The sequence below is a fragment of the Nanorana parkeri genome, unplaced genomic scaffold (assembly GCF_000935625.1).
Source record: "Nanorana parkeri isolate BGI_ZX_2015 unplaced genomic scaffold, ASM93562v1 scaffold146, whole genome shotgun sequence".
In the NCBI taxonomy this organism is placed as follows: domain Eukaryota; kingdom Metazoa; phylum Chordata; class Amphibia; order Anura; family Dicroglossidae; genus Nanorana; species Nanorana parkeri.
In genome coordinates this window covers 1,513,327-1,534,942 of record NW_017306414.1, presented here as the reverse complement: position 1 = coordinate 1,534,942, position 21,616 = coordinate 1,513,327, and the positions used below count along the sequence as shown (strand labels likewise).

General features: G+C 41.7%; 1 protein-coding gene across 1 annotated transcript in view; it reads right to left on the bottom strand.

Moving 5' to 3' along the window:
• RYR3 (ryanodine receptor 3) overlaps positions 1 to 21,616 on the bottom strand; it is a 609,228-nt gene that overhangs the window by 51,831 nt on the left and 535,781 nt on the right. The window contains exons 87-89 of the mRNA XM_018554200.1: positions 18,093 to 18,197; positions 11,135 to 11,216; positions 1,158 to 2,476 (exon numbers count right to left, since the gene is read on the bottom strand). Coding sequence (XP_018409702.1) covers positions 1,158 to 2,476; positions 11,135 to 11,216; positions 18,093 to 18,197 — 1,506 coding nt within the window. The remainder of the gene's footprint in view (positions 1 to 1,157; positions 2,477 to 11,134; positions 11,217 to 18,092; positions 18,198 to 21,616) is intronic.

Here is a 21,616-nt window from a genome sequence, read left to right as displayed (position 1 = left end):
CTGTTTGACATGTTTTTAATCACTTAGTTGGCAGTCTTTCTGAAAAACAAAATGGTGTTGCTGTACATTGAATAGTCAGTTTCCATAATTACAAGTCAACATACAATACTGAATAATAGTGTGTTTGATAATATATTATTTGATCATTAATAGCTATAGCAGAAAGCATACAAATATATTTTTGTTGCCAATCTAGCAAACAAGACAACAGTTAAAAAGAAATATATTTTAAATAGTTCTTTACTGAAAAAGAATAGACCAAAGCACAACACAATGTCATGTAATTGCAAAAAAACATGGAATTTCTAAACGTTAATTGGTTTGTCTTCATCCGGCACAAAATGAACATCCCAATTCTACAAAACACAGATAACCATGGAATATTGTTTTAACAATATGACCTTGGCCTAGTTCCTTAACGCTTGTGACAGCAAATAAGTTGGCTCTGTGATATTACTCCCCCAAGCCAAAACATTAATTGCAATTTATTTACAATTAACAAGCAAATAATAGGACTCCTGCCGGTGGTAATTTTAATTCCCTGGCCTAAGCATGTATGTGTCCTTTTTCTGAAAGAGGAAAACATTTTCTCATTATAGACCAAGGAACACAAAGTTTTTGTCCTATTGTATATGTACAGTAGCTTTTGTTTTATGATCATACCGTAGATATTGTAAAACAGGGATGTGGATTGGAAATGAAAATAGACATTTAATGTTGCCTTTAGGCAGCACAACAGAGCATCTGCCAACTAGCAAGCATAACTAACAAGTAATAAAGACTGCTTCATTAATTCACTTAGACAATCAGGGAAAAGAAAATATTGCCAGTTACAACTTTAAAACAATGCAAAAGACACTCTTCAAAAGTCTATGAAAACCAATGTATTCTAGAAATGGTATGCTCTAGGAACATAATGTTCCTAGATACATCTATTCTTCCTTTGATTTTTTTGACCAAAGGAAACAAAATGTCAAGAGACTTAGATGACTCAGTGAAAGCAGTGAGATATTTTCTGGCATGTCAAATTAAAGTAAAATCATAATGCATTTAGAGAGTCGACTATTAAGAAATTTCAGGGACAACAAAAACACAATGTACAAAAGACAAATAATCCATGCCAATTTAAAAAAATAAAACAACTGTAATATACTCACAAGAGTTTTTCTCTTTTTGTGGACAGCACTTTCCAAGCTGGTTGTGCGCTCTGTTCCTACATGCTCGGAGAAATCACCCAGACCGATTTCTTGACCATGCTTAGAGCTTTCTTTTTTGCTTTGTATACCAAATATATCAGGCATGTCAATCTCTCCTTTCTCTACTTTAACAAGATGGGCCAGTTCTGCTGATGTAGCATGTTCAGGGGCATCTGCTTTTTCGGTTTCCAGGACATCATCGTGGATTCCAAACTGAGTGGGATCAGGCATGTCTCCTAATATTTTGGTAACTTTAATGTTTTTGGCCCCTTCAACTAGGCCACCTCCAAACACAGTGCTCCAAAGAATCTGGAATATTCCCCATATAATGGTAAACACAAATTGGAACAGACCAACAAATAGAGTCCAGAAAAATGAGAAGAAGACTTTCACTAATTCTTTAATGGTCATTTTTTTCACCTTCCTAAACTGTTTGCTAATGTTTTTCAAAGTTAGCATTTTTAAAAAATTGGAAGTGTTTTTCCTCAGCGCTGTGCAAGCTACAATAAAAGCAGAAGAAGATTCCAAAGATTTTTCTTCCTCATCTTCTTCACCAACTTCAAGCACATGGTGAGGTTCCTCCTCTTCTTCTTCTTCAGGTCTATCTGTTGTGTCTGACTCAGAAATCTGAGAGGCCAGCTGCATCTCAAAAATTGTGTCCTCACAGAAGTTAACAAAGAGTTCCATTTTTTCCTGCTCTCCGCCTTCATTGACTACATCAAAAATAAATTGTCTCTTTGACTCTTTGACTTGTGGCTTCTCCCACTGTGTCCGGCTTGACTCACTTATCTCGAAATATACTCTCTCTATTCTTTTTGCTCCACCCATAATTTCAATACGACCCAAGTATGGAGAAAAGTAGTTTAGAACACTGTTTGCAGGATCCAACAAACACTGGAGCCGTGAATCATTTGGCATATGCTCTGAGAGATTAGTCAACAAAACGGCCACATTAAATCCAATATCTTTAGCTGGTTCATGAAATCTGTCTACAAATTCAACATAGTTAAACATGTCATTTTCATCTGCTTCAGCACAAGAAAGAAGGAATTCAATTTCAGACTGGGCATATTGCTTTTGCCCCTCCATGGCTTTTTGAAACTCTTTCTTGGAGATAATTCCTTTCCCTTCTGGGTCATACTCTTTAAATGCATCAGAGCTAGTTAGGTCTTTCAGCTTTAGGAACATGTCAAAGAACTTAAGGATCATTTCAACATTGCTGGACGATTCTACAAGAGTGTCAACCATTTGTTTTCCAATAGTTCCATTAACCACATTGCCTGCAAAATGTAAAAGATTTGAAAATTATAGCGGATACAAATAATTATATCAATAGGGTTAATATGTATATAATAACTTAAAATGTATGTTTTTAAAAAGTACCTTATGATAATGTTTAAATACTAAAACGTGCATATTAAAAGTATATATTTACCCAAAATCAAACATTTTGACTTGCAGATTCCTTATCTTGGAGTACAGTACAGGATCCAATACTTTATCTCAACCATGGATTATATGCTGCCACCTTAGGTGATTGGAGCAAGCAATAAGGAGTGAATCACAGAAAATAGAGAGGAGGGATCTCTGTCCTGTACATTACTCCAAGTAGTTTACAGGAAAGACAAAATCTCTGTTATCTTAATCATACAGTACAGGACACAACCATGGGACGTCACAAAGTATTAAAAATGGGGGTGGGCAACACAGCAAACAAATGCCTAGAGGTCCACAGCACAAGGGTCAGAATCCTAACACTCATAAAGCACATTGAATCACTTTGTAGGCAAAACAGAAATCAGAAGATATCTGAACATCCACCTGACAGGAGCTTCTCCTGAGCAAGAAATACTGTGGATAGGGCCATGTCCAAGACTAGACCCAGATACTCCAGATGGTGAGGTGGATCAATTGCAAATTAAAGGAATTTGATGATCTATAGACACTGCAGAGTCTGCACAGACCACTGGCAGACAGGGCCTGGACTGAGCGATCCATTATAAGGATGTCATTCAGATACTCCACTATGTTAATTATTTAAAATTGTAGCAGAGAAAGTATAGAAGCCAACACTTTGGTAACTACCCAAGGTGTCACTAACAACCCAAAAGGAAGAGCAACACATTGAAAATGTTGGTCATTCAAAGAAAAATACAGAGAGCATTAATGCACAAGGTATATAAGGATGTGTAGATAGGATAAGGATGTCTGCGGAGGCCAGAGAGAGGAAATGACTGACCTTGCATATTCTATGCTGAGTTTCTGGACCAGAGTCTTTAGATCCATGATGGGGCAAGTGCCTTCCTTTGCCTTGGGAACCATACATAGATTTAAGTAGAACCCCAGAAACCTTTCTTCAGCTGGGACGGGGGCAATGAGCCCTAAGAAGAGTAACCGCTGTGGAGCAGCAAACAGATCATTTAAACTTTTTGGAGAGGCGGGCAAATTTGAGGATATGAAGCAATTTGGAGACAGTGCCAAAACACTATTTTGTAGCCCCTGGAAATTACATTTTGGACCCAAACATCCAGGGTGTCCTGGGTCCGGATGGCTGCAATGGCCAACAGATGTCCCCCTACATCGAGAAATGGGGGCACCCTCTCATTAGGAATGAAGTTTTGTCAGGCTTGGGAGTCCAAGGTTTGCAGTGGATATTGGTGCTGAGTTTGGACATGGAGGAGGAAACCTGAGAACCTTTTCAGGACCCAGAAGCCAAGGGCTTGGGAACAGGAGTCTTAGCCTGCTCCAGACCGCGAGTGTCTGCCAAATGGACATGGCGGCAACAGCAGTGAGAGTGAAATGGCCTTAAGAAGAGCTTTAAATTGTCCTACCGGGTCCTTGAAGACTGGGACATCCTCCACAGGAACCCTAAGGAACTTATGAAGCTAGCAAGGTCAACTATGGGGTATGGACACTTTTTTCCTTTTCAACAGGAATACCCCTTATCCTCCACCTCATCCTCCTTCCCCTTCCTCAGAAAGTGCAGCATCTGCAGCATTATAATCTGAACCAGACTCAACCCCTGCATTGCAAAGTCTCCAGAAAGGCAGAAACCCCACCCAGAATTTTAGTTGTAGTTTCTGAAAATTCCTTTCCAGCAGGAGATTCAGATGAGGAAAATGGAGTAAGCAGAGGGCAACAGATCAAAAGAGATTGAGCTTCCTTAGGGAGAGCATGCCTAGGCCCCCCAGAGCTGTGGCCAGGATGAGAATTAGCCAAAACCCTTTGATCCAGTCCCCTGTGATGTGCCATGTAGGAGTGAGGGAGACCCCAAGAGGTACTCACTAACAATGCCTTGGAAAGTAAGGGTTCAAATTGTCCTATGCCAGGCACTTTGAATGCAGTTCACCCAGGCAGGTTCCAGTCCACCAGCATGAGTGGAACAGATGAAGCACAGTCTTGCAAGTCAAGCAAAGTAAAAGACCCCAGGTGAAGAACTGCACAGGCATCGCCCATGGGTGGGAGCAGTGGGCACCAATGAGAAATGCCCAGGCTCCTGCCAAAAGATGCCTGCAACACATAATTTAAAGTGTTGCATTATCCCTGTGTCACAGCCTGCTCCACACTGAAATGACACAGCACATACTCAGGTGACGGGGGCAACTAACGAGCTGCAGCCTCTGTCCCCCTTCCCCTGTGTTCCCCAAGGGGGTTCAGTGCTTCAGCATCCCAGGAACGTAGTTTAAAGAAAAAGTCCCTGACTCATGGATTGTCATCCATGTTGTGGCCTGCACATCTCAGGATAAAGTGGACAAACCCCAATTCCAACACCATCCCTCTAGCTGGGCTCACCCCCGGGGGGAGGGGTTTTAGAGACAGGACAGGGCTCCATTGTTAGATGGACCATGGTCCTGGACCTGTATAGCACCCTGTGGCTAATTTTGGCATGTTGCACTGCAGTGCTAAGGTGAGCACCAAGCACAAGGTGCAGTGCCTAAAGTGACAAGTCAGCCCTGCGGCTTCTGATGGCAGGGTCCAGGTACAGTCCACAAGGCACCAGGCTGAGGGGCACGGATCCAGAAGCTGCAAACAGATTATGTATCTCATAGCCACAGAGAGTATAATGCAGTCAAATCTTGACATACAAATTGGCAGACATATTTTGAAGGGAAAAAGCCATATCAGCTCTGAGTAGAGAGAGGAGGTCCATCACCTGGGGACTCTAGCAGAAAACTGAGTCTTTCTGGGAGTGGGAGGGGTTATATGGGCAGTCCAAACTACTTTGTTTGCCACCTCCTTACCATCTTGCCTTGAACTGTATTGTAATTGTAATGTCTTCCTTATATTGTAAAGCGCTGCGCAAACTGTTGGCGTTATATAAATCCTGTACAGTAATACAAATAATAATAATCTAAATTACCTGAAGGTGGCAATGGTTGAGATTAAGTCCTGTGTCCGGTACTGTACAATTAAGATTTCTTTTTAAGTTTTGGATACAAATAGAGGTTAAGATTTCCGTCAGGTTTATATTTCCTGTCCCAGAACTAGAGCAGTAAAAGGAAATCTCTTGAGAATAAATAATATTCCCTCTTAGGCCCCTTTCACAGGGCATTCTGACCAGGTTCGTCTGGCAGTTTTTCAGGTGGACCCGATTAGAAGGACAATGTTAATCTGTGTCCAGTTAGGTCCGATTACATTCGCCTCCATCTAGGACCCTCCAAAAAATAGAACAGAGTTCCGTTTTGGCAGACCTAAATGAGGTAATTGAATGTAAACTGACATATGTCCACTTACATTTGACTCCCCAAAAACCCTAATATGAGTCCAGCTAGTTCAGACAAGGATGTCAAGTGTGACATCCATTCCATACTGCTTCAATCAGTAGGGGATCTGTGCACAGATCCACTGCTGATTGGAACGGATGCTGCCCATGTGAGAGGGGCCTTAGACAGCTGTCAACAGAACAGGTTTACCAGCCTGGTAGATTTTCCCTTGACCCCCTGTTCCTGTGACAGTTCAAGCATTTTGGACTTTCCATCACTTTCTTTCCATCACTTTCACCCAAGATTGACATTTAAAAAAAAAATTGGATTCAATTGCAAAACTCAAGCATGTTTCTGTGAATTTTGTGTGGAAAAAAGTATAAAAAGTCCTCTTTAAGTTATGCTATTTAAATATAGATTTTTTTTCCAGTAGAGCAGGTATCTGCATAAAAAAATGTAGCTATTATTACAAGCTCGCTCCTGTGTTGGACTACAGTTTCACATTTAGTTAGCCAATTTGTATTGAAGTTACATTCTATCACGGGAGCGAGCTTGGAGGAGTGGGTAATTTTGACACAGGGATCATGGGGAAAAAAGTAGCCACCCTTCAGAAGGAAGAACAGAGTCAACACAAATTTCAGGATCTACAGCCGAGGGATACACAAATAAGCGACATTTTTGTTAATAGGGTACTTGAATGCATTTTTAAGATTTAACTCCTAAATTCAGTGTCACTTTAAAAATATCTTCCTCCTTCTAGGAATGATATTTAGCACTATTCACAGATGGAACTATACAACTGAGACCTTGGTTGCAGTTTGTTCTCTGCCCAGGATGCAGGGTACATAACCATGTGCCACACCAGACTTTGACAACACTCCCTATGGGCATCCTCATGTGACTTTACACAACCTGACAGAGTCCCCTACTCAGGTATATAGACCCTACCTTGGCATTTTAACTTTGGAGTCTGTCCCAGCGCAACCGAGGATCCATACCTAACAGAACAACACCAGGATTGTGCCCCTGGAGCATGAGTCAGCACAGTTCCCAGGACTCACTAGCACTTGGCCATATGATTAGAAACTGGAACCACTAGCAGTAGTTGCACTTTTCCTTCCTAGTCCCTTGGGACATTGCTATGAGACTTTGTATTACCCACTGACAATGCTGCAACGTGCGGGCTATCCCCTGGCTAAGAAATCTACGTTTACCCTTAAACTAAAGACTTATAACCAAATCAAAATCTACACAACTTTTCCACTAATTTCTATTAAAAACTTTATAACATCCTGGATCATTCTAAATATATGAACCCCTTATCTATTACAATAAAAATGTGAGATTATGTACAGGAGACTGATCTCCTCCACCAAGTCTTTGTTAGAGGTTGAAATGTCTTCTCAGACCCCGTTCACATTGAGCGATTTATCGCGCGGTAATTCCCGCGATATCGTGGCAAATTACCGCGCGATATCGCGCTCCAATGCAATCCAATGGAGCAAAGGGTCCTGCTGTCGCGGGTCGTGTGTCGCTACAGCAGGACCCTTTTTTGAGCGGATTTAGCCGCGATTCAAGCTTGCTCAATGCAAGCTTGAACGCGACATCGCGCGGCAAATCTCGCGATGTCGCGCAATATGCAAATTGCGCGACAAACGCGCGATTTGCATATCGCGCAGTGGGAACGGGGCCTCAGAGGAGGAAGTTAAATATATTATTACATCTGTAAAGAATGGCAAAAGTCCTGGTCCAGGCTGCTTCTTGTCTCATTTTTATCTGGTGGGCTTCACACCTGACCATGAAGGCCCCTGCCAATACTATTAAAACCATATTGTTAATTGAACATGTCCAAAGAAGCAACACGCCTGCTTGAATTAGCTATGAGGAGCTCTGAAATATACCTCTGTACTATAATCTCTTGTCTAGAATCCATGCCAACTTTACTCTGTCAGAACCCCTACAGATAAACAAAGACACCAGGCCTGCCTTTTACTCCTCTTGCTGTTACCATGTAACACCTAGCTAATACCCTATAAAATAATATGAAAGTAACTGGATCCAGCTAGCTAATCATCATCACAAACTACAGTTATACACAGATGATCTTTTAATGTATGTTACTTCATCACATCCATTAGTAAAGAATTTGACAGCTTGGCAACTGTAAGGTCAGTTATGACCTCGCAGTTGCCAAATAGAAAAAGAAACCCTAAATATTTCTCTATCGTCAAAAGACTTCTATATTAAAAATAAAATTTTCTTTTTAGTTGGCAAGGAAAGGCCATTAGATACTTGGGTGCATACATATCTTCTAACCTGAACACCTTAGCGGTAAAGAACCCGAAACCCCTCCATGGGCTTATCCGAAGATGCCAAAAAATGTATGACAAACCCCACGTTTCATGGCTCGAATGCATCAGCATTACTAAAATAAAAATCTTGCCCAAACTCCCTTACACTTTTCAAGCAATGCCAATCAAAGCTTATTCATATGATTGCATAAGGACACACAAAAAAAACGGAATTTATAGACATGTTATGACTTCACTAAAACGAGGAGGGAAAGTTGCTTTAGTAGACATCCTTCTAAATCTAGATTCAGCATCCTTAAACAGAATCATAGGATTGGTTTCATAACAAATCTATTAAACTCCAGCTCAAACTATAGGAGGACTTCATGATCCTGAATCTTGTTTCACACCCCTGGACACACCATACCCCATGATTAGATAAGGACGCCTTGCTAATAATTGATAAAAAGCCCCCTGCATATCTGGTTAAAAGGAAAACGTAATAAAAATGATCTGATTAAAAACAATATATGTGCTCAACTATCTCACTACCTTTAATTCCTTACTTCATTCACCATATCTTGTACAGATTATGAAAATTGCTTGTGCAAACCAGTAAGTCTAAACAATATCTCTCTTCACAATAACATCTTGCTTCAGCTCATCCATAGTCCCCCAGCTTTATAGCTGAAAGGGAGAGGGAGCTGGCCATAATCCCCAAGGAGTCTGACTGGGAAAAGGCAACAATCATTACTCACAACATACAGGTGAAACTCGAATAATTAGAATATCGTGCAAAAGTTTATTTATTTCACTAATGCAACTTAAACTTAATATTCTAATTTTCTGAGATTGTGGATTTGGGGTTTTCATGAGCTGTAAGCCATAATCATTAACAAACAGAAATGAAAAACAAGCTCAGTCATGAAGGGGTTAAATGCAGTTTTTACTTGGCATACTTATCTTAGCTTTAGTTTAATTAATGTTTAATCTTTCCTTGTTGTTATTTTTTCAAGTAGAACAATAGCATTGTACAGAAGGAAAAGTCTTAAAGGAGAACCATGAGGTGAGTGATTTTCACTCGCCTCATAGTTCGAGCCGACGTGTGACTATGGAACTGTCACACGTCGGCTCAATAGATCAGGAAGTGAGCGAACACATACCTTCGCTCACTCACTTCTCGATCATGTCCCTGCAGGGAGCCGTGACTTTCACTCACGGCTCCCTGCAGGGATTCCCTCACTTTTGAAATTTTTGGTGTGTGATTCTTCCACGTCAGTAATATACTTTCTTACAAAGTGCATCCACACATATTATATATTGTTTTTTAGAGGACAGATAGGGCTATATATTTATATCGCAAATGTGTATCTAACGCCTCACTTAGGACAAATGAAATATAAAAAAAGAGGAAAAAACGTAAAGAAAACACTTTTCCCCCTGTTTTTGATTTGTAGTATCTGTTTTAAAAAAACAGCGCAGCTAAAAAAAATGCAATAAATACATTAATTTATTTGTCCTTTATTTGGAAAAACTTCACATCCCTGGGATTCTAGAAATGTTTCTGTACTTTCTAAAACGAAAACCTAACATTTTAATCTTTTTTTTCTCTAAAAGCTAAAAGTGGTCACCTAGCATACAATGTCCCTGTAACTAAGTGTCACACTTAGTGACAGCGACATACTTTAAACATCACTGTCATGAGGGGGTTTAAAAAGAATTAACCCCTTAGGGTGAAAAACAAATTCCTGAAAGGGATCGGGCGTCTAAAAAACGTTAACTCTTTAATTAATGGATGCCTCTATGCTGAGGCACCCATTAATGAATGGTAAGCGGTTAGCAGCCTTGCAGAGCCACAAATAACTGGTCACGTACAGTGTACATGGCCAGTCATTTGGGCACTCTGTGGCGGGATGTACAGTGTACGTCTCCTGTCACAAAGGGTTTAAAGGGTAGGATGTTTGTCTTTCAAAGTGTATGAAGTGCCAGGCAGCATGGCTCATGGGTTTAAAGGAACTGTGGCTCATTAAAACACTAATGAAATGAAGCAATAAAACCTTCTTATTGCTATTATTGCTGCCACATTTGCCAGTCCCTGTTTATCCTGAAATAATGATAGTGGTACCCAGATGGCCTAGTCTCATCATAGCTATGCCCTGCATCCATCCTGCTATTTTTTTTGCTCACCAGTATGATATTTACCCTAATATGAATAATAGAAATCATAAACTGACATTATAACTGACTGGACAGTCTGCATTCCCAAAAAGGCGATACAAGCAAATTTTGGATGTTATAGATTTAAATTCTCTGAAAACTGGGGAGTTGTAATTGGTAGAGTGGCTTGCCAGTTACTTTGAAACCATGGAAAATCCCTACGACATTAGCAATGTTTCATGTGTTTTGGTTGTAAATGTCCATTTTATTGATTTTAAAGCAATCTTTAGTCTTAAGCAGTAAGTCTGAAGTAGTAAAGTGAATATTTTGTAAACAGTAATTAGCTTTGCTTTATTCCCCACACAAGGGACAGCTGGGCTTGAAATATATAACTTTATTTTTTAGCAGTTTACATATTATTATTAGGGAAATAAACAAGGTATGACAAATGTGTAGGTTGGTCTCCAAGTATCTCTGGGTAGAAATGCCTATTGTGTAAACTTAGTGTAGTGATTGCATTTTGATGTACACATGTAGGTTGGTATAAAAACTAAATTTAACCATTTTAATGACAAAATGATGAATGTAAATAATGTAATAATGGCAGGGCATATACCCAGTGGTCTACTGTGTCCCCAATGAACCCTGAGAGAAACACACTTTACCCAGCTTACCATTACAAAACAGTGAGTTTGGTATACATCAGTAGAGGCCCTCCAAACACAAAGACTAGAAAGATAGCAGCTATTCAAAAAAACATAAATATCTCTTATGCCAAAATTCTCACCTTCTAGGAGAGACAGCAGCATGACCACCATGTCTTGAAGGAGATCAAGAAGCTGTTTAAGCAGTTCAATCTGGCTAGAGTCCTGAAATTCACAATACATAAATATTAACAACTTATTTAATAATCTACATATCACTTAAAATGATCTGCTCATGCAGGTACTTTTGTGATTAAGAAAAATAAATGGTGTGTTTCACTGATTTAACCACCTCCCGTCATTGAGGATTTCATTTTATTGCCACAAGTTTTTAGAAAATAAAAAAAAATTGAAAAAAACACTTTTTTTTTTCTTCTTTCATTTTTAAAAACGTGTGGCTAAAAAATTAAATCATCAAAAAACTCAACATGCCTCTTAATACATGCCTTGAAGTGTCTGGTTTCCAAAATGGGGTCATTTTGTGGGTGTTTCTACTGTCCAGGCATTATAGGGCCTCAAGAATTGCAATAAGCGGTCAGGGCACCAGGATTGATACATTTCAAATATATATACTGTAGTCTGTGGACTGTATAACTTTCAAACACTGTACTTAATATACCCGTATTTTTTTTTTTTACCAAAGACATGTAGCAGAATAAGTTTTGGCCTAAATTTATGAAGAAAGATAATTTATGTGCAATTTTTCATTGCTTAACATAGGGAAAACTGTTTTTTTTTTTAAATTTCGGCAATTTTTCCTTTATATAGTAAAAAATAAAAACCCCAGTGGTGATTAAATGCCACCAAAAGAAAGCTCTATCTGTCCCCAAAAAAGGGTATAAAATTAATTTTGGTATGGCGTTGCATGACGGAATAAATGTCAGTCAAAGTACAACAGCGCTGAATACTGAAAAATGGCCTGGCCAGGAAGGGGGTGAAACACCCTGGTCTTCAAGTGGTTAAACTTTATGTAAGATCTTTTTATGCAGATGGAAACCATGCAGGGTTATATCTTGTATAAGGCTATAAGTACAGAAGATCTGACACCTTAAGCCCCACCCATAAACACAGGCAACACCTCAAGTCACCCAGCTAGTTAGCTGATAAAAAACACAGACAAATTTAACCTTAAATAAATGTATTTTTATAGAGATGAAAAAATGGTAACACTTTTGTAAGTTTAAGCTGCCAATGCATGTACTGGTCTGATTTTAAAATGCAAAAAAAAAAAGGCATGGGGTATGGGTATGTATATGTATCACTAGCAATCTGTTGTCAGGCAGTAGCGTAATAAATTGTGTCTGCATATTACTATATCTACTGCTGGCACATTTGCACATGCCATACCTCCAGCACACCGTGCAGCCTTTCTACTTTGGCTCCTTTTTAATAGTTACCTTTAATGATATCAGTATTTACTTTGTATAGCTTTCTTCCTACATAAGATGCACTTGTATAATCCTAACACTGATCAGATAGGCCCAAATACATTAGAGAAAAACATTTTTATTTAAGGCATGGGGATATTCATACAAGTCCTATAATCTCCTTTGCCTTGCCATTTTTCTGCAGCAAATTAGACACGGCAAGTCTGAAATCTACCGATAAATATTTCTGCAAAACATACATTTCCTTGCTCTAATGTTTAGAAAGAAAACAGCAGTAGCGGGTAAAATTAAGTCCACTGGCCCAAACTTACTAATGTGAAGTGTACATCTTATTTCAGCTTTAAACCAGGGATCTTGCCCAGGGATGTATTTTTCTTTTATCTTAACCTAGTTTAGATATATTGTGAAAATGTGTAAATAAGTTTAGATGAGATGACTTTCTATTGATCATGGAAAGGGACCGCGCAATTTTGTGCAGTTGCATACAGTGGTTACTGCGCGGCCCCATTGATTTGAATGGGGTTACATCCGAGTGGCAGTTGCAGAAAAAAAGGTACATGTACCTTTTTTTTTTGCAACACACAGCGTGCAACTGTTTTAGCCACAATCGTGTTCGATTGCACAGGCAGAATCGCAGCAGGAAACCGTGCGATCTGCTCGGTGTGACTTGGGGTGCCATTAGAAAATAGTGGCACCACCAGCGCGATCGGAGGTAATGGATGACTTTGTGACCACACGGAAATCTGTGCGGTATCGTGCACGAATGCCGAGCGGTCAAAAATCCTTTTTTCTTAATTGTACTGTACAGGACACAGGCTCCTTTAATCAAAGACCCCTGGGTTGTCCCCAGACAATACAAATGAAGGATGGGCAACACAGCAAACAATGCCAACAGGCCCACAACCAATCTCATACTCATAGAGCAGCCTGAAGCACCTTATGGCCAAAGCTAGCCCCAGCAGAGCATCAAACTGGTAGAACTTAAACATATGAACAGAAGGCCAGCTGGCAGCCTTGCAAATGGGAAAAGCATATGCCTGGTGCATTAATAGACCTAGTCAAGTGAGTCTTCACCAGAAAAGGAGGAAGCCTATTCTTCAATGTAAAAAGCTTTAGTGATGACCTGCTTGATCCACCTATCAATAGGGGAACAAGAAGCTGCCCACCCGTTATAGGGAGCCCCAAGCCAGGAAAAAAAATGTATCCAATTGTTGGATAAAAGCAATGACAGAGAGATACACCCGTATGGCCAACACCACATCCAAACAATGCAAGGAAATCCCTGTGGAGTGCTTTGCAGCAGGACAAAGAGAAGCCAGAATGTCCTGATTAAGGTGGAACGAGGATACCACCTTAGGAAGAAAGCAGCAAATTATTTCCAATTTGCAGAAATAATAGCCATGAGAAAGGCCACCTTACAAGTAGAGTCTGCCAAGGGAATATTCCTAATAGATTCAAAGGGAGACTTTTGGAGAGCTGACAAAACCAGAAGCAGGACGGAGCACTGGTCCCTGAAACAGTAGATCAGGTTGGTCAGGAAGAGCCCACAGAGAATCTACCAAAAGTTGGAATACATCCCAGTACCAGCTTCTTCTGGGCCATTCCAGTGCCACCAGGATCACAAGGATACCTTCCATCTGGTGTAGCAGTTGAGGAAACCTGTACTGGAGAGAAGATGTAAATCAGGTGATACTGATCCCATGGTGTCACAAATGTGTCCACGGCAAAGATCTCTGGTCCTGGCTACAAACCTGTCCACCTTGCTGTTGGAGCAGAACACCAAGAGATCCACATGTGCCATTTCCCACCAGTGACAGATCTCCCAAAACACATTGGGTTGGGGGGAACATTCCCCTGCATCCAGGCGGTAAGCAAGTTTGACTGCCAATTGTCCATTCAAGGATGTGGAACATTGATAAGGCCTAAATGTGTCATTTAGGCCACACGGCATCTGGTACTGCCCTGACAGATGATGTGACTGAATCCTCGTTGGTCGTCCTTGAAGTTGGTTTCTCACTTTTAAAGGGACAGGGTAAATTGCCCTCAGCTCCAGGATGTTGATCAGGAATCTGGATTCACTCGCTGACCAAGTCCATTTACTTGTTTTCATCCAAAGAACTACTACCCTTCCCAGCAGACTAGCATCCATCGTAAGCACTGTCCAGTGGGAGAAAAGACTTTGCTGCATCCAGTGCAGGGCTGATCAGCCACCGGGTCAAAGAGATCCTGGTCTCCACGGACAGGTGTATGGAGCAATCCAAGAATTGAGGCAAAATGTCCCACACAGGCTAGGATATTGAGCTGAAGGGAACTGGAGTGGAACTGGGCCAACATCACCACCTCGAATGAGGCCACCATTAAACCCAGTATTCTCATACAAAACCAGGCCAGTGGTCGCGCCTTGGAGCGGATGGTGCAAACTTGAGAACAAAGGATTAGAACATTTTCCTGGGAAGAAACACCAGGGTCTGTGCTGTGTCTAAGACTAGATCTGGACACTGCCAAGCGCTGGGTGGGATTCAACACAGTGTTTGTAGATTGAGAATCTACCTGAAGTTGTTACTCATTTGGATCATCCATTGGAGACTGGTAGAGAGGGTCTGAGGGAAATTCTCCTTCAGAAATAGATGCCATGTGCTCCCCTTGCTGCAGTGATGCAATGACAGGATGGGCTGATTCCATGCAGAATTTTTTGACCCACAAGAAGATGAAGAGAACCTTCAAATCCAGGATGGGGCTAAGGTCCCACAGTGAGTTTGGGTACCAAGAACGGATTGAAGTAAAACCACTGGAACTGTTACTCCTGGGAAACTGGGACAATCCAGAGAAGTGCAGAAGCTGCAGGGCAGATTGATTATTACTTACCGCACGAAGCAGGTTGGGGGAGGAATGGATTTTCAGTCTGTACGCCCAGAACACTACATATGTGGCCCCTAGGTCAATCATTTCCCACAACCATGCGGCTGAAAAGGCAGACAGATGTCCCCTCACTTGAAGATGTGGGGGCAACCCCTCATTGTGTGCTTTTGTGTCAAGAATTGAATGGAATGAAAGCACAGACATACTTGCCAAAGTAAATAAAGCCTTAACTAGGCCTCCCCGACTTTGACCAAATGGTCTTTAAAGACCGGGATGTCCTCCACAGGGACCATCAGGGACTTTATTGAGACAAGAGATAGCTAGATCCACCACAGGAACCTTCTACTTCTTGTTGTACTCAAGAGGGGCAACCCCTCATTGAGTGCTTTTGTGTCAAGAATTGAATGGAATGAAAGCAGAGCCATACTTGCCAAAGTAAATAAAGCCTTAAATAGGCCTCCCCGACTTTGACCAAATGGTCTTTAAAGACCGGGATGTCCTCCACAGGGACCATCAGGGACTTTATTGAGACAAGAGATAGCTAGATCCACCACAGGAACCTTCTACTTCTTGTTGTACTCATCCTCAAAAGATATAGCTGGGTAAACTCTTAGGAGGAGGTGTACACATTGTCTAAATGCAACCAGGTAAAAGACATTCTGCACCAGAGAATGGACCGGAAAGATTTTTTTTGAGTTTCTTAGCTTTCTTGAGAGAATCCACAATAGTCACCTCAAGACCAGTAGCCAGAGGCACTTCCAACTTTAAGCAAGTGTGCACCATGCACAACTTAGGAGAGGTAGTGCTTGAATGGCCTCCCTCCCATGGGGATTGCTCTGACTCCAACAATTCCCACTCTCCTTCTTCACGATCCCCTTCCTCCTCACCTTCGTCTAGAAGCAAAGCATCTGTGACAGTAGCACCCATCGGCAACTTTGCAAAAGTCACATTACTGGCCAGTGTCATGTCTTCCACATGGAACAGTCCCCAAGACGCTATCAAACGGTACCAATTCAGAAGCTGCGATACTGCCTCAGTGAGGCAGCCTATATAACTGAGGGGTTTTATATGGGCTTCATCACAGTTCTGTCTCTCAGTGTCCAATCACCTGAAGGTAGTTGCAAATATTCCAGGGTCTATGATTGAAGGAGCCTGTGTCCTATCCTTTAAGATTAGGAAATACCTGTATATTTCCCCATCTTCTCATGTGGGACAATGTTTAATCCCTACCAGGTCTTCATTGTTGTCTAGTATCCTGGCAAGATGATCTGCTCCCACACCACCTAGCAAGTTTGACAGGCTGAGAGCTCAGCTGAAAACCAAGTTACTTGGTTTGTGGCCTAAAAGGGTTCTTTATTTCTAAAATGTTGTATCGTGCACACTACTGGACTCTCCATAGATTCCAAATACAATAGGCCCATTTCCTAGGACCAACATATACAAAAAAACCCCACCCCCTATCTCCCATGTGCTGGTCGCCCCCCTTAACAGAGTTACAAAGCTCCGCCTCCATTACCCCATTACTCAAAAACAGGTACGCTGTTAGTTAACAGTAAGAAGCTCCAGGACCCCCAGGTAATTCGTAAGCTTTGCCTTAAGGTACCATGTGGTATACTCAAACAGTTTCATTAGTCGTGTGATTTCCTGAGCACTAAACATTGTACTAAAAAAATTCTTCCATCTGCGGAAGAAGAAACGAGTCCGTCGATCCCTTTGTTGCTCCGCCTTAAGCAGGTTTTTAAGTGCACACATTTTATGCTGGAAACCAAACATTTGTATATAGTTTTCTATAACTAATGCCCTTTAGACAGGTTAAACAAAAATCATATGTTGATGAAAAGTATGTTGTTTCTAGTGAATACAGCTTAAAATGAATCTGGAGTTGATGGCATATATTAGCTGTATCCTTGTCAAAGTTTCTGCACATATCAGCTGAATAGCTTCACTCAAAACACAGAAATACGGTTCAGAATGAAAAAACATATTAGAATCTGCAGGGAAATTGTTTTCCCATGGGGGGGCTCTTCTAGATGAGCTGTCATGTATAAGGGTCATTAACAATTATGAGAAAGATGTGAACCAAAGGGCTGTTTTCTTTTGCATTGCAATTACTTAACACGTCACATATACTGAACCCAATTAGCACCCCATGCATCACTAAATAGTCCCATCCAAGGAACAAAGAACCTTCCAAGTCATCAGCTGGATAGTCGATTAACAGATAATGTTCTGAATATGATTTTCATGTGTTAATAAGTATTCACTTCATTATATCCTCTGTCAGACTATCTGAAAACATTGTTTTTTGAAAAGCAAGAATTATTTATTACAGTAAGCAGGTTTGTGCTTTCCAGTATGGATCCCATTAGCAAGTTCAATGATGTGATGAGATAACACAATGAGCAGTGAGATCAAGCCACATGGTATAATAGGAATCCAACTCTAGTCTCTAGGAAGAGACATTGACAACCTCATTGCATTTCACAATCTCCTTACTGTGAATGATGATGTCTTGCCAACAATAGCATGCAGAATACATGAACAGTGGTGGCCTGCCCATACTTATAATTTGCCAATTCTATGAGGAGCAGAGAGACTTTTAATGAAATACCTAAATGACTAAAGACCTGCCACACAATATTCCCCTGTATGTAATTTCCCTGCTATTAATGAGTGTGTAACTTAAACATGGCATATGCAAGATACAGTATGTTTACTGCTTTGAGGCACATAAAAGTATGCTAAAATTAAAAACTACACCAGCAATAGTGTACATTCTAAACAAGAGTATTACCTGTGACAGTTTCATCTGCATGTTTGCAAAGACATGGAGAAACCCAACCACAGCATCCCATAGCCTACTGTGTGCCAAACTCTGCTGATTTCCTATGCATGGACCCTGCAAAAAGAAGACATGTTACATTATAGTTTCAGTTTAACTGGAGCAGCTATCCAGAGCACCAACATATAAAAATGACTTGATCCAATGCCATTGTTATATGCTGTACCCTGGTAGCAAGACATATGACTGTGCATATTATAACACTTAATTTTTATCTTGATGGTGCATTTCTAAACTTAGGAAAAAGAACAGCAGATTAACTCCCTTAACTCCTCAGCTCCAATATACACCTACAGGGATCTTTAAAGAGAGTAAAGGGAAAATGGTTTATGACATGCTTATTTATAAATTTAGTAGGTATTTTCTAACACTCTTGAGCATTTCACCTTACATTATAAAGTTATTTGAATTCTTCAAGGTATGAAATGTTAGTTTCCATTGAAGTTATACATAAGAGGGAATGTGGCATGATATTGAACAAGATTGCTGCTGCCTAAAATGTAGCTTTCTTAAACTCAGAACTTTTAGGCCCCTTCACAAATGGGGGCCGGTTGGTATTAAAGTGACACTAAACTCAGGATGCAAGGGTAATACACAAAAGAAGCACCACTCCTCCACAGCTCAGGCAAGAACATGAAAAGGAGAGGAAGGAGCGCAACTGACACACGCTATGTTGAAGGAAATTGATCAGGAATGTTTTGCACTCACGTGTGGTGGAATGGATGGGTGCAATTGTGGAAACTCCTGGTGATGTTATCGTGAGGTCTGGTCTAGGTGGCAGATCGGTGTTCGATGGTCAGATGTAGATCCTCAGAGGATGGGGTGGTTGGTAGTGCGTTGAATTTGGCGTGCATGAAGAAAATACAAGGTGGTCAGAATCTAGGCCACCAAAGGACAGGGTAATGCACTTTTAACTCCCTATTAAGTTTGGTGTGTGGCGATCTCTACGACGAAGAACATGTGGTGAAAGCGTAGGTGTTAGTCCGGATGGTTTCTCTCGTTGGTGACTGACGGTCTTTGGTTCCTGGTTGGTTAAGGACATAATTTCTGGACTACAGCAACAACAAGTTGTTCTATTCTACAGCTTCCTCCTCACCACCCGACATCACGCCAGGATCCAGGACTCTCCGTCACCTCAGCACTCCAACAGCACCTGTCCTTAACCAACCAGGAACCAAATACCGCCATCACCGACAAGAGGGAAACCATCTGGACTAACACCTTCGCTTTCACCACATGTTATTTGTCATTGAGAACGCCACACACCAAACTTAATGGTGAGTTAGGAGTGCATTTCCTTGTCCTTTAATTGCCTAGATTCTGACCACCTTGTATTTTTCTTCATCCATGCTGAATTCGACACACCACCAACCACCCCATACCCCTAGGATCTACATCTGACCATCAAACACCCATCTGCCACCTAGACGAGACTTCACAATAACATCACCAGGAGTTTCCACCTTTGCACCCATCCATTCCACCACACGAGTGCCAAACATCCCTGATCAATTTCCTTCCACATAGCGTGTGCCAGTCAGTTGCGCTCCTTCCTCTCCTTTTCTTGCTATACAGTTAGACACCCCAGTCTCACAATCAAAGGAGTTGCACAACGGCCTCAACATAGTGTATACCCACCCCCCTCCAAGGGTGCGCTTACAAATCAGTTTTACATTTTTAACTTTCTACAGCTCAGGCAAGGAATGAGCCGGATGCTTGCCGCTGGGAGCACATCCTCACTCCAATATGAGGCCATACAAACAGAAGAAAAACTGGCCACAACGCATTCCACTGGAATAGTTTATTTAAGCTTGTACCACATCACTGGTGTCCCACCCTGGGGCCACCCCCACAGACTTGTTTCACCCAATCACAGGCTTAGTCGTAGAGATGAGGGCACAGCAGGGTAGGTTTTCTATTTTATCAGAATTATGTTGTTTTTAGCAAGGTTTTTAATATAGTGAAACAATAAAGAATGTTGGTTTTATTTTAGGGTTGCCACCTTTTCTCCAAGGGAACCTGCACACTCTAGTGCTGTGCAGCAATCTTTTTTTGTGTGGAAAATATAGAGGAGAGAGCGAAGAGAGGCAGCCAGCGGAGGGAGTAAGGAGACTGGAATAGAGGGCTACAAATCCCAGCAAAACAAAATAATATGAGGCTACATAGTCCTAGGTTCTCAAGTGGGCAGTGCAGGCTCTCAGGTGGGCTGTGCGGGCTCTCAGGTGGGCTATGTGGATTCTCAGAGGGGCTACATGGGTTCTCAGGTGGGCTATGTACACTCTCATGTGGCTGTGCGGGGTCTTAGGTGGCCTATACAGGCTTTCAGATGGCCTATGTGGGCTTTCAGATGGCCTATGTGGGCTCTCAGGCGGGTTATGCAGGCTTTAAGGTGGGCTATGCGGGCACTCAGGTGGGCTATGTGGACTCTGCAGACTCTCAGGTGGGCAATGCAGACTTTCAGGTGGGGTATACAGACTCTGAGGTGGCTGTGTGGGGTCTCAGGTGGGCTAAGCGGGCTCTCAGCTGCCTATGTGGGGTGTCAGGTGGGCTATGCAGGCTTTGCTGTGCAGGACCAGGGGTCCGGAGGCAGGCAGCGTGTTGAAGGAGGAGATGTGCGGGCCAGTGTTGTGTCAAATACCGTTCCCCCATAGAGCCTTGTTCCCCCTGCTGCTCGGCTATTTCTGTAACCATCGGATTGCGCCAAACATCTCCTCTACTGGCGTCCCGCTCACAGACAGATTCCGCTTCAGGCAGATGCGGCTGCCTGAGGTCCTGCGCGCTTTCTGGCGACCTCGGCAGCCGCATCTGTCAAATAATGTAGCATGCTGGTATCGCCATGTCTTGTGTTCGGGTGTCAGCTGGCCTAACGCCCGGACACAAGACTCAAAAACCGGACTGTCTGGGTGAATCCCGGACAAGTGGCAACCCCAGGTATGGCTGATGAATACCACAAGTTGATAGGGTATTACTTTGTATCATAAAAACATAGTCATAGTGATAGTCTTGCATATACAATTGATAAATTAATGTATTTATTTACTTGCTGCTTTATGTATAACAGCATTGTTGAATTTGCAGGACGTTGTATGACACTGTATGCTATATTCATGTTTGTGAAATATAAGGCTGGTTCCCTTTAATTAAGTTACCATGTAATGACATGCACATGAACTTTAATGTATAAAGCACAGCCTACCCTGGTCCGCCCTCATCTCTATAACTAGGGATGAGGGAATACCGGTTTTTCGGTATTGAGCATGAGTACCGATATTTATATTTCGGTACTCACCGATACCGGTACTTCAAATAGCAGGGAGCTGGTTTCCTGGGCAATGAGGAAGCGAGGCGGTGGGTAATGACTTCTTGATTGCACGGGAAGCCGACTCAATGCTGTTTTGCTGCCTCCATGCTGTTTAAATACTATTACTAGAATACTAGTATTGGTGCATCCCTATCTACAACTAAGCTTGTGATTG